The 14,510-nt window shown below is 35.7% G+C and overlaps 1 protein-coding gene across 2 annotated transcripts in view; it reads right to left on the bottom strand.

Annotated features, from left to right (window-relative positions):
• The window catches only part of PGAP1 (post-GPI attachment to proteins inositol deacylase 1), a 70,102-nt gene that overhangs the window by 45,657 nt on the left and 9,935 nt on the right, over positions 1-14,510 (bottom strand). For both annotated transcript variants that reach the window (XM_064485128.1, XM_010979739.3), the window contains exons 4-5: positions 5,276-5,447; positions 1,728-1,885 (exon numbers count right to left, since the gene is read on the bottom strand). In XM_064485128.1, the coding sequence (XP_064341198.1) occupies positions 1,728-1,885; positions 5,276-5,402 (285 nt within the window). In that variant the 5' untranslated portion in view covers positions 5,403-5,447. The remainder of the gene's footprint in view (positions 1-1,727; positions 1,886-5,275; positions 5,448-14,510) is intronic.

Below are 14,510 nucleotides of genomic sequence, written 5' to 3'. Positions count from 1 at the left end.
TCCTGTGCACTTGGCTAGACTGCATGTCTCAGCCTCTCTTACCCTAAGGTGTGACTAGGTTTTCTCTAAGGTATGTGAGCAAGAGTGACGCGTGCCCTTCCCAGGCCTGACTGCTCCTCTCAATGCTCCTCCCCACTTCCTGTGGGTTGAAACAGTGATGATTAGAGCAATCTTAGAAGTAAAGCACTAAAGAAGAGGGAGCACTGTCAGCCTGGGTCCCTTCACGAGACCCCTTCAAAAACCACCCACCATTTAAACACACATGTAGGGCAATTATGAGTAAAACGTTAAATTCTGTTGTGTTTAAGTGCTGCTACCTGTGTGAGAGAATATTACAGCAGTTCGGCCTACCCTTCTGATACATCTAAGTGTCTAACTTCAACAATTTCTCCAGCCCCAATGGATGTGAATGTCACTGAACCGTTCTTGAGATAATCATCAAAAAATTACTTCTTAATAATTGTTTTTTTAAGAACATACATGTAGATATACAAAAGACTAGATTATTTAGGGACTAAAAACTAAATATTTAAAAGATAAATAAAACTCAAATTATCCAATAGCCAGCTTTGAGAAAGTTCCATAAGTGAAACATATTTTCATCAGAGATTCAGATACATAAGCTGCCTCGAACACAATACATTATCAAACGGATTAGAACAGAGGGAAGCGTGCACACACACTCACACACACACCATTAAAAAGATCAAATTCTTTTAAAGCTGCAGGACGTGGTATCAATGCAGCATCAGGTTCCAGACCAAATCTAGGAAATAAGTTATATCCAATTTTATATGACTAAAAACATCTATGTTTACTATTACTAAGGAGTTCATATTCAGAGTTCTGAGAACTTCTAGCAAATATCTGCCAAAAATATTCAGCATCAAATAACAAGATTCATACTACTAATGAGGTATGAGAGATTAACCACTTTAGTTCCAAAGCTATTATGGTTATATCGCAGGTCCTCCAGTTGTAAGCAAATGGTGGGTAAGAGCAGAATAGCTTAATAATTTTAGTCCTATGTATGGCAAGCATTCAGTAATACCTGCTTACTGAATGAACATCAGTGTAAGGTAGGGCGACAGTACATGAGCTGAGCAGAGGAGCATGTATGAAGACAACACTATGAAACAAAGAACTGTCACCCCAAAAGCAAAAGAAATGCTATGAATTTTCTTTTTAGAAATTAAGTTATATTTGAAGATGACATGTATACTGAGTTAAAAAAGTTAAGATCTTAACTGAAGGCTTCAAGGTTAAAAATACAATAAATAAGTCCTAAAAGGAATATGTATGAAATGCAGGAGAAGTATGAAATGTTTGATCTTCCACTCCCATTGTATATAGAATACCACTGAGATATAACAAGGGGCCCTTGGACTTTAGTCCACACCTTCTCATACTTAACCTCTAACCAACAGACAGGCACTTATTTTGAACAAGAAACAATCACTCCTCATAAATAAGAGTCATTTTCACAAAGTTTCTAAGATCATGTTCACTTTCTATGGATGTAAGTATCTATGCTTCTGCCTTCCTTAAATATTCAAATTCATTTCTTCATATTCTCTCTCTCTTACATACACACAGCACACACATGCACAACACAGTCTGCTACACCAACTCAGCAATCATTTCCAAGCAACTACATATTACTTCTCCTTTCATGCCCCACTGTGTCCATCATGTAACTATTTCAGTAGAATCTTAAAAAAGATTACCACAACAGATAAGGCACTGGTATGATGGCTTAATTTTGGTAGAAAAGTCAGTCCTGAACGAACTTGGTAATCCCGGAATCCTCCAGCTACAGAAAGCGTGGTTAAATTTATTTGTCTAGCATTTAGAATCCAATAATTGTTTACAGTCATATAAAAATCTGGTAGGAAACAAAGAAGACATATATTAAAAATTAGTAATCATTCCCTGCAACAATAACATATCTTTAACACTAATATTAAACTGAATTTGATTAAGTCATCTGAATTGTCTATAAGCAACGTCACCCACATTTCTCTATTTTGAATAAAACCAGTATCTTTACACATATTCTACTTTCCCCATTAAATCAGAGTACAAATACTAAGAGTTAGTAAAGGTATCAATAAAGAAAAAAGATACCCAAATTTTATCAGGTTTGACAAGCCCATATGCAAACACGTCTCTACATTCCACAAGGATGCTACCTGTTCATGGGCCACACAGATAGCAAGAAACCCCTGAAATTCTTCCAAAGATATGAGTTTGCTATGCTAAGGAGTTGTAGATCTTCCTAATCATGGCAGTGTCCCCGCTTATGAGGGCTTAGCAGTTCTCTTCTGCAGCCACGGTAGTCCTGGTGATCATGCAAAGTTAAATAAAATGTAAGTTCTTAAAATACAATCTGCCAGGACAATGACATTCACATTAGTCATGTAACTCTATGCTGTGGGAAATCTGATATTTAAGAAGGTTCTATCCATTTAGTATAACAAGTTGTTCAAAGGGAAGAACCTGCAGACAATTTTTCCACTTTATCTACGGAAGATGAGAAAAATTTAGTGTCAAACATCTGGGGTCAGGACAGGGAGTTCTCATTTCCTGCTCTGATTATCAAAACTTAATGCGTTTTTATCCTCGCATTTGATCCCACTGATGGCTTTTAACATTCTGGAACAGCAAACTCCTCCCATTAAATATCTCAGCAGGATTCATTTAGACTGAGACCAAGCAGACCCGTTCTTAACATCTCCAGGGCCTGGGATAAGAGTACCAATGGGGTATACATGCCATATATCTAAATATTTAAAAGTCAAAATTCCAGCTAACAAACTATTAAGTCAAATATATTTCCTCTGCCTACCTTGACAAACATATCATTGAAATAACCCAGAAGGCCAGGTTCAAATTAAGAATTCTAGGACAACTCAGAGTTGGACACTGCATTATGGCAGCACAGGGAGAGCAGATCACTGTGCTGGCTTCCTTCTCTTCCCACCCCAACTCCATCCTGCATCACATGGTCTTTCTGTGCACATCCAAGCTCTATCTGTACTTCATGCAGAGCCATTTCCTGGCCACAATTCAAGCTTAGGGCTGTATATAACTTCCCTGAGGACAGATCCAGGAAAGAGGTCCACATAGTATGAGGAAGTGGGCTTGGAGCATAGAGACAAGAAAAGTCTGGAAGATTGGTTACCTGGATCATGGTCCAGAAGTAAAGGTACAGACTCCTAAGTGGGGAAGCTGTGGGAATGGCAACATGACAGCAGGGCCGTCTAAAGCACAGAGCCCAGTGCAAGTTTCCTTTCCCCTGTTTAAGGATGGTGTTTCCACCAAGTATAAACAGGGAATCTACTTCTGGAGGTCACACAGATCTCCTAAAAACGTAAAATCTACCACCTGTTCAACTTTTAGTTTTTTTAAATTCTAATTCTGACTTAATGAAATAAAAAATAAATACGGAACAAATGGGGACAGAGGTTTGCTAATTACTGGAAAGGTACCCTGACCCTAAGAATCACCTTCAGCCTAAGCCTTTTAGAGACAGACCATCACTATCCTTCAAAAACAAAACCTGAGTCTCTTGAAAGTTCTTTTCTCAGAGATTTTTAAAATGCATTTTGAGTAATTCTAATTCAACCTGCATGGCTCACCTACATATTCCATATAAAATGAAGTAACAGAATAAGAGTTTTCAATTGTAATGACAAGTATTATGACTTGTCTATGCCTTTAATTTTTTCTAAACCTATTAAAAATAATAATTTCTAATTATTTAATAGTAAAGCAGATTTAAACAACTTCAGTAATAAAACTGAAAATTTTTACTACAAGATTTCCATAGGCAAAGTTTTAAATGACATAAGGGAAAAAAATCAAACTTCTCTGTAAGTACTGTTGTACCACATAGTCCAGCAAGTTTGGCAATGTTATGTTACGATGGGTGCTTTGGAGAACTACTTTGGTTTGGAGTTACTTGGGTATATTTCTCACTTATCTATAAACAAAATTTTCATCACAATTAAGATAATGCAAATTCTGATAGGGTAATAAGTATAAATTTACTGAACAGGAAAATACTTATTTCTAAAGATTTTCTTCTACTCATACAATATTCCAATAAGCAGTGAAGATAATACTTGGCTTTCTTTAATAAAAAGTTGAGATACTAGGCATTTAACTCTTATTCTGTGACATTATTGCTATTTAATGAGACAAAAGCAATCATAAACTCCTACTGTTCACTCAAAATTCCCTGCAACATTACAGTACTGCCCATAATTTTACTTTCTCTGTTAACATAATGTGCCTCAATTCAGAGACAGCATGTACAAAGGTTAAGAGCACAGGCCCAGGAACAAGCTTTCTAGGGTCAAATACTGGCTCCATTATGTTCCTGCCATGTGACTTGGGGCAAGAACTTTATCTTGGCCTCTTTCTACTATCCATGAACATGGCGATAACAATTGTGCCTACCTCAAAGGACTGCTGTAAGGATCAAATGACATAATAATCATGTAAAATCCTTACCACAATACCCGAAATATAGTAAGACCTCTATAATTAGCAATTCTACCTCACCATATAAAGTGTTAGCAGACCTATTTATTTTCTTACTTTTTAAATGGAAGTACTGGGATTGAACCCAGGACCTAGCAGACCTATTTATTTAAAAATAAGCCCTTGAAATTCAAATTCAAGACAGCTATGACTGAAAAGATCTATTAAGGAACACAGTGAAATGATGAAATGTATTCTAGTAATGAAAACATTTGTGTGGTGCATTAAAACATACACATTTTGTTCTAGATTCTGCATTTAATATTTACTGCAACACCACAAATAAAGCATAATAACTAAATCAAAAATCAAAAATAAAATAAAAACAAGGCATTTCTACTATTTACTTAAATATAAGCTTGTTTTGAATATAGTACTTAGAACAGTTAACACAGTTAATGAAACACAGGAAGTTTAAACACATTTTGAGAGAGAGGAGTCATCCTCCAGAATAACTAAACTGAAGCCCAAATACCTAGAGATTCTGAGACACGTGCCCTCCATGTTAAGATGCTACAGATGGAGAAAACTAACAGCAGTTTCAATTATGAGCCTAAGTTGAAAGTCACAAAAAGAGAGATACTCAGAATTAGAAGTGCCAATTTAAACCAAAGCGGCTTCACACATGGATAAACCTGCAGCATATTCTAAAGGGAGTAGCTGCAAGGATTTGTTTACCCTAAGTAACAGTGGGGGAGTCAGTTAGTGTTTATGTAACAGCACTCACCTGTAATGAAACGGTCTAATGGCATCACAGGAGCAACATGAGGTGTGGCTTGGGTAATAAGAAGATTGATCAGATCTTGTTTAAAATTTTTCAGTGTAAGCAATGCTCTTGCAACAAGGCCACCCATAGAATGACCAATTATTGCCACACTTTTTGGAGCAAATTCTTGACCCTATTGAAAAAAAATCACCAAGGCATGGATTAAGGATTAGTATCCTAATAAATACACTAAATACTTCTCTATACATATGAACAATTTTATAGACAAAAATTAAATGATTTATATAACTCCCCATCATAAGATATAGAAATACACTTTCATATACTTGTAACTAGTATATATACCATTTTGTGGTTTGCATTTTTAACAGCTAGGCTTTGGTTTTCTGAACAAAAACCAGGACACCTTGTCTAGCAAATCATGTTTTTACCATTTCTTATATTGGATATAAGAGGTGCAATTGTATTTGGCATATACATGAATATTAGATTTTATACGCTATATGAAGTCAGATCATTTATTTGAAATTGGAAATATCACAAAACCACCAGAACAATTATGGTTGCCATAGCAATATACTCCCCATCATACTGATGTATCTTATCACATTACCTTGTGCACCTGGGTTTAAAAAGAAACCAGCATTCCATTTATTCATTGACAATTACATGTATTATTTTAAAAATAAATATTGCTTTTTAAAAAATCTTTCGTCTCCACACAGTATCCTCAGTCCCATTACCAAACTTTTGCTTATCACCCTCCAAACTGATCCTTCCTCTCCTCTTACTATGAATAAATTGGACCTTGTGCAGAAAAGAGCCAACAGAACAGGCCTGAGATGGCTATCCTTAGAGTGGACTGCATATAAGGTTGGCTTTGGGCTGCAGTCTGAGACCTTAGATTTTGGGAGGTTTCCCATCATTTCCTAAATGGTAAGAATGGCTCATTTTGCTGAAATTGTATTGCAAACAATATGGTTTATGCTCAACACCTTCATCCTTTGGTTGAGATTCTAGTACATGGAAAGCACAGAGGCACACGATGTCTACATGACCAGCCCCCAATATAAACCTTGGCCACGGAATCTCTAATAAGATTCTCTCATGGACGACATTTCATACATGTCATGCTCATTGCTGTAGGAATTAAATGCATCTGGTGTGACTCTCCTGCAAGAGGACACTGGGAAGAATGCACCTGGCTTCTCTGGACTTCACACCATGCATTTTTTCTCTGTGCTGATTTTGTATCCTTTCACTGTAATAAATCATACCCATGAGAACAACTATATGCTGAGTCTTGTGAGTCCTCCTGGAGAATCATGGAGCCTGAGGATGGTTTTGGTGATCCCCAATACATATCTGATTTTAGCAAAAGCCAAACCCTACATATGTGCTCTGAAATCTATCGCCTTGGCCTTCTAAGTTACATCACTCCAGCAGTTCTCACTTTCTTCTTACAATATTGTTTTCCCCTCTCTACTGCATCATTCTCACTAGTGTATGTACTGTTATTCTCCCTTAAAAAATAGAAACAACTCTTTTTACTTCTACTTTTCCTTAGTGACCGCATCTGTATGTTTCTTTACAGCAAAATTCTTTTAAAACAGTTGTCTACATAATACTTGCTATCTCCAACTTCTCAACCCCCACACACCTTAAACCCACTCTGATCAGCCTTTCACCCAGCACACCTTTAAAACTGTTCTTCTCAGGTCACCAAGGAATCTAATGACCAATTCTCAATCCTCATTGTACTTGACCTATCAAAGGCATTTGACAGAGTTGATCACTTCTTCCTCTTTGAAATGCTTTGCTTCGTTTCCTTGACAACATACTCTCCTGGTTCTCCTCTTACCTCACCGGCTGCTCCTTTTTAGTCTCTTTCTAGTTCCTTCTTATCTCTTCTCATCTCTTAATACAGGAGTAACTCGGGACTCAGTCCTCAGATCTCTTCTTTCATATCTTGAATCCATTAGTGATCTCATCCAGTTTCATGGCTTTAAATACATCTACATGCTGTTCATCCTTCAGTTCTTATCTCCACACTAGACCTCTTCTCCTGAAGTCTAAACATAAACTCCAGCTGCATCCTAGCTGTATCTAGGATGTCTAAGGTGCAACTTAAATCAAACCTGTCTAGACTTGTACTCTTAATATCCTTCCAATCTATTCCTCCCACATTTTCCCCCACCTTAGTTAATGGTATTTCAGTTCTTCTTGTTTTCCTAGTTTGGGTCTTCCTTAATTCTTTTTCTCTCACATTGTCCCTCCCTACCTGAATGCCAGTAAATCATGTTGCTTTTACGATTTACACCAATCTGGCCATTTCTTATCACCTCCATTAACTAGATCCAAACCACCATTATTTCTTGCCTGAATTACTGCAATAGCCTCCTACTGGGTCTCTCTGCTTCCACCCTTGTGTCCCTTCAGTGTATTCTCCAAAGTATCCAGAATGGTATTGTTAAAACCTAAAATAGAACATGTCACTTCTCTGTTCAAAGACCTCTGCAGTGGCTTTCCATATAATTTCAAATAAAAGGCAAAATTCTAAAAACTGCCGACAAGACTCTATAATCTGCCTTCCCCCTCAACTCTCCTTCTAACTCTGTCTGTTCCAGCTATACCAGTGATTTCCTCAAACACAGTATGCATGTGCTTGCCTCACAAATTTGTTTCTTCTGTCTAGAGTACTCTTTCCTAGATATCTAAATAGGCTACTCGCTCATGTCCTTAATTTGTATTGAATTGCTTCTCAAAAGAGGTCTTCACTGGGCACCCTGTTTATAATTGTCCTCTACCCTCAACTCCCTATTTCCCTTTCCTGCTTTATTTTTCTTCCTGGCATTTATCACCATATAAGATGATATGTATTTTTCTTAAGATGTTTAGTGTCTACCTCTCCTTATAGGAACATACAAGTCCATGAGACCTTCGATTTGTTATATTCATTCTTATATATGCATGCAGACTCATATGATGAATGAATGAGGTTTTCTCCATCTAAAATGTCCTCTCACTTGCCCACATCCAAATTGTATCCATTCAACATGAGTCACTGTCTCTAACCCCTACGAGACTTACTTGTAATAGAAATCTTACTCTCTACAAGCATCAATTTAAAAGAAAGTTTTTTTAGTTCTATTATAAATTTAGTACGTATTCATTAGAGAAAATATGACAACAAAAAAGAGAAGGAAAAAAACTCCCTAGTATGTAACATTAAAGACACAATTGTGTATTGTGAATGACATTTATTTCCATAAATGGAAATAATGTCATCTCATAATCACATCTTATTTTTCTTACCCAATAAACATCAGATATATAAAAGGTCCTGTATCTAATATGGCTTGTTTCATCCTATAATAAGTATAGATTTAAGCTCAAAAAATACTTGCTGTTGAAATAATTTTAAAATGCTGGCTTATGCAAAGATTCACAATGTCTAGATTTCATTTTCAAGATGTACAGGAATACCAATGTCTGGATTACTACAGCTTCACAGTTAAGTGTTGAACTCAGGCAGTGTAGGTCCTCCAACTTTGTTCTTTTTCAAGACTGGTTTTTTTGATTCTTTGCTTTCTTTCTACATAATCTTATCAATTAAAAACAAAAAACTGCCGGTAACTGATTTGCATTGCATTAAATCTAATGGTCTCTTGGGGGAGAATTTACATCTTAATTTTGAATCATCTAATCCATAAACTTGGCCTGTCATTGTACTTTTGGATTTCTTTCAGCAAGGTTTGCAGTTTTCAGTAAACAGATCTTACATCTTTCATTAAATGTATCCATAAGAATTTATTTTTTATACTACTATAAATGCATTTAAAAATTTCACCCTCCATTTGTTTACTGATTTTTGAATACTGACCATTTTTCTGTGACTTTTCTAAATTCAGTTATGAGCTCTAAACATTTCTGTAAATTCCTTTAAATGTTCCTGTGTATTATGTCACCTGTGATTACAGATAGTTTTAATTTCTCCTTTTAAATCCTTATTAATTTTATTTCTTTTTCTGGCCTTATTGCACTAGCTAGACTTCTGTACAATGCTGAAGAGGTACGGTAAAAGGAAACCGGAGATGAAAAATGGGGAAAAAAAAAAACTACCTGTATACAACATTAAAGACATCTGATTTATTATGAGTAACATTTCTGGAAATCTCACTTTGTGATCACATCTTATCTTATCCAATAAGTATCTTATCAGATACATAAATGGTCCTTAACATGGCTTGTCTCCTCCCATAATACTATGCATAATACTCATTTGTAATTCCTCAAGTTGAAGAAGTTTGCTTCATTCTACTGTGCTGAGTTTTGTGGGGTTTTTTCCTTAAATTATGAATGGGTGCTAAATGTAGTCAAATGAGTTTTCTCCATTTAGATAATTCTATGATAAATTATATTGACTGATAGTTGTATATTAAACCAACTTTGCATTCTTGGGATAAATCCTATCTGGTCATAATGTATTACACATTAAAATATTGCTGGATTTGATAGCCTAATTTTTTGTTGAGAATTTTATATATATGTTCATGGGGATACTAAGTCTTTAATCTCTTTTCAAATAATGTCATTCATTATTTATGATATGATAAACAGGATTTGGTTCTTAAAATGAACTATTATCTATTTTCAGAGTTTGTGTAAGATGGGTATTATTTTGTCTTTAAGTGTTTGAAGAATTGACCTCTGAAGCCATTTAGCTCTAGATTTTTCTTGGCAGTAAAATTTTTAACTACAAATTCAAAAAATTTTAAACAGATATACAGCTAGTTGAAGATTTTGTTTCTTTTTATGTCTGTTTTGTAATTTATGTCTCAAGGGACCTGTGCATTTCATCCAAGTTGTCAAATGTATTGGCATAAAGTTGTTCATAACTTTCCTGTTAGCTTCTTAGTATCTGTAGGCCCTGTAGACACGTCCCCTCTTTCACTCCCAATATTATTTGTGTCCCTCTCCTTTCTTAATCAGTCTATCTATGGGTTTATCAATTTTATACACCTTTTCAAAGAATCAGCCATTGGCACCAAGTTTTTCTCTACTGTTCTCTATTTAGCTGATTTCCATTTTCATCTTTATTGTTTCCTAACTTCTACTTACTTTTAGTTTACTTTGTTCCTCTTTCTCTAGCTTCTTAAGTTGGGAGGTCAGATGACTGCGTTTAAACCTTCTTCTTTTCTAATATAAGCATTTAAAGCTATTTCTTCTAATCACTACTTTAATCTTAAACCTGATGATGTGTTTTCATTTTAATTCAGTTGGAAACATTCTCAAATTTCACCTGTGATTTACTCTTTGACCTCTGGGTTACCTAGACATAATTTCCAAATACTTGAGGATTTTCTAGATAACTTTTTGTTATCAATTTCTAATTCTGCTATGTTCAGAAAATAAACCATGTGATTTCAATCTTTCAAAACTTACTGAGAGTTGTTTTATGGCCTAGCACATGGCGTATCTCAGTAAATGTTCCATGTGCATTTAAAGCAATTATAGTTTCTACAGCTGTTGGATGAGTTCTGTAAATATCAATAGGTAAAGCCAGTTAATAGTGTTCAAATCTTCTATATTGATTTCCTATTTATTTCATCAATTACTGAGAGAGGATTGTTGAAATCGCCAACTCTTAACTGTGAATTTACTGATTTCTCCTTTTAGTTCTGTTCGATTCTGCTTCATGAATTTGGAAGCTCTGCTGTTAGGTGTATACTCACTTGAATTCTTTTGCCTTCTTGATCAGCTGACTCTTTTATTATTATGAAATGTCCCTCTTTATTCTTGTAATATCCTTTGTCCTAGAATCTATTTAACTGATACTTACTTATATATATTTAACAAGACAGTCATGCCAGCTTTCATATGATCTGTGTTTGTACATATATATTTCCATTCTTTTACTTTCAATCTATCACGATCTTTAAAGTGGCTTTAGCTTTCTAATACTCAGATTAGCATATAGTTGGGTTGGTCTTGCTTTTTTTATCGAGTCTGACAAGCTCTTCCTTTTCATTTGAGTGTTAATCCATCTACAATTAATGTAATTACTGACACAGCTGGGTTTAGCTCTGCCATCTTGCCATTTGCTTTGTTTGTCCCATCTGTCTTTCTGTTCTTTCCTCTTGTCAGACCAAGTACAGGCATACCTCATTTTACTGTGCTTCATAGATACTGTTTTTTTTACAAATTGAAGGTTCAACCCTGTGTTGAACAAGTCGATCAGCACCATTTTCCAACAGTATCTGCTCACTTTGTCACTTTGTCACATTTTGGTAATTCTCACAGTATTTCAAACTTTTCCATCATTATTTTACTTGTTATGGTGATCTGTGATCAGTGATCTCTGATGTTACTACTATGACTTGAAGGCTCAGATAGTGGGCAGCATTTTTAAGCAATTTTAAAAATTAAGCTATGTACATTGTTTTTTAAGACATAATGCTGTTGCAGTTAATTGACTCCAGTATAGTGTAAACATAACTTTTATATGCACTGGGAAACCAAAAAATTCATGTGACTCGCTTTATCACGATATTTGCCTTATTCTAGTGGTCTGGAACTGAACCCATGATATCTCTGAGGTATAATTGTTTTTCTCCTCCATTTGCTCTTTAGCTACATCTTTTTTGTTGTTGTTACTCCATAAATTATAATATGTAACCTTATCAGTCTTGTAACCTTAACTTATCAGTCTATCATGAATTAGAATGTTTCTTACTACAGTGGAATAATTCTATTTATTCCTCTTCTCATCTTCACCATTATTATGTATTTTCCTTCTAAATGAATTATAAACCTCAATGCATTTTTTTACTGTAAATAAATTCTTTAACCTTGTAACTTTGAACCAATTAGAGAAAAGTTGTAAAATAGCACAGATAGTTCCATAAACCTCTCCCCCAATTTCCTCTGATGTTAGCACTTTATATAACCATATTACAATTATCAAAATCAAGACATTAACATTGGTGCAACAGTATTAACTGCAAACCTAAGTCTCACTAGTTTTCCCCCTAATGTACTTTTTCTATTTCAGGATTCTACCCAGCATCCCCCCTTGCCTTCATTGTTATTTCTCCTTAGTCTCCTCTAATCTGTGACAGTTCTTCATTCAGTCTTTCCTCATTTTTTTATGAACTTGATACTTTTGAAGAGTACTGGTTAGTCATGTTGTAGCACATCTCTCAATTTGGGTTTGTCTGAAGTTTTCTCATGATTAGAATGAGGTTATACATTTTTGACAGCAATGCCACAGAAATTATGTTGCATCATGTCAAGGGGATTCATGATATCAAAAGGTCCTATTACTGGTAATGTTAGCCTCAGTTAAGATGATGTCTGCCCGGTTTCTTCATTGTGAAGTTCTTTCCCTTTGTAGTTGATACATATTTTAGAAAAGATACTGTGAAACCATGTGAATATCCTTTTCTCCTCAAACTTTCATCCACTGATTTTAGCATTTGATGGATGAATCTTAACTCAGGCAATTATTACTATGTTGCTCACCTAATGGTAATTTTTTATTTCCCTCTCCCTTCTACTAATCACAAAACTGCCACTTTTGTTAATCTGACAATGTCTTTATTTTGCCGCAGTTTTGAAGGATATTTTTGCTGGATATGTAATTGTAGGTTAAGAGTTCGCTTCCACCCCACCTGCCCCAAAGACCTTTAAGATGTTCTTCTGTTGTTTCCGGCTTTCATTATTTCTGATGGAAAACAGTGGTAATTTTTATTGTTTTCCCTGTAGGTAAAGAGTCTTTTTTTTCTCTGGTTGCTTTTAAGATTTTTCTCTTTACTTTGGTTTTGAATAATTTGACTATGATAAACTTTGGTGATTTTGTGTTTATCCTGCTTGACATTCATTGACCTTCTTGATCTGTGGGTTGAAATTTTTTACTCAAAATTGGAAAATTTGGGACCATAGGTTCTTTGAATATTTTTTCCTCCCATTTCTCTCTTCTCCCAGGGTTCCAATTACACACGTTAGACCACTTAGCACTGTCCCACAGGCTCCTAAGGCCCTATCCTTCCCATCCTTTCATTCTCTGTGCTTCACTGTGGACAGTTTTTAATTGTCCTGTCTTCAAATTCAGTATCTTGTTCTGTAGTGTTCAATCTGCTGAAACCCTAGCAGCTGAATTTTTCTTTTCTGATATGTATTGCTTCACTTCTAGATTTTTCCTTTTTTGTTCTTTTTAAAAATAGTTTCCATGTCTCTGCTGAGATTCCCTATCTGTTCCTTTGCTGTATGCACCTTTTACTCTAAATCGTTAACTTCAAAGTTTTTGAGGCTTACATGTAAGCACTAATAAAGTAGATCCCAGAGTAGCTCTTACTTTAGGGATAGAGTAGTCCTTTTCCTAAATCATAACCTTTCTGGGGTCTCAAATGAATGTTCAGATAGGTCTTTCTGAATTAGCTGGTCAGAACTCCTGTTTCCCAGCACCATGTGGCCTCTGAAATCTCAATTCAGCTCATAATTTCCCGCTGTCTTTTGCCAGGACTTGCGCAGTGGCGTACCAAGGGAGAAAGTGACTCACGCCAGCAGGGAGAAGTATTTTATCTCTGACACTGTTTAGAATAGCTGGCACAGAATGATTTTTAGTCTGTTTTAGTGCTCTTTTAAATTTCTCTAAATATTTATTTCCCCTTATTCCTTGTACCTAAAGTACCCACACCTCACCATTTCTTCCTTGGTATGCCCTCGTCTTGTAGCTTCTTGCCCTGTGCATATGCAGCACAGCATTGTAGCAAAGATGGAAAAATGCAAATTTCTAGGGCTCCTATCTCTGTCTAGTTCTCTTCTTTCTCATACCCTGACCACAAGCCTAGCCATTTCAGTAGCCCCGAAGTCCAGTCTCTGCCTTCTCCAATTTAGTGCTATCAGTGTGCTCTGCTAGATCTCTAAAGTTTACCCCATAGCGTGGAAAACGCTTCCAGGTAGAAGGCGAGGGCACTTGTGTAGCTCGCTTTACACTTTCTCCTTCTTTCAGGAATCACAGTCCTCTACTGTTTGCTTGTTCAACACCTGAAAGCATGTGCTTCAGATACCTTAGCTAGTTTTTGAGTCGTTTACATATGGAAATGGTCTATTCTAGTACCAGTTATTTAGCCAAAACTCAAAGCAGAAATCCATACCAATGGTATTCAGGAAAGGCACTGCAGTCCTATTTTATACATAAAGTTAAAATAATTCTTTTTCCAAAATTCACCAC

Source organism: Camelus dromedarius, chromosome 4, assembly GCF_036321535.1.
Source record: "Camelus dromedarius isolate mCamDro1 chromosome 4, mCamDro1.pat, whole genome shotgun sequence".
NCBI lineage: Eukaryota > Metazoa > Chordata > Mammalia > Artiodactyla > Camelidae > Camelus > Camelus dromedarius.
This window is presented reverse-complemented; position numbering and strand designations above follow the sequence as displayed.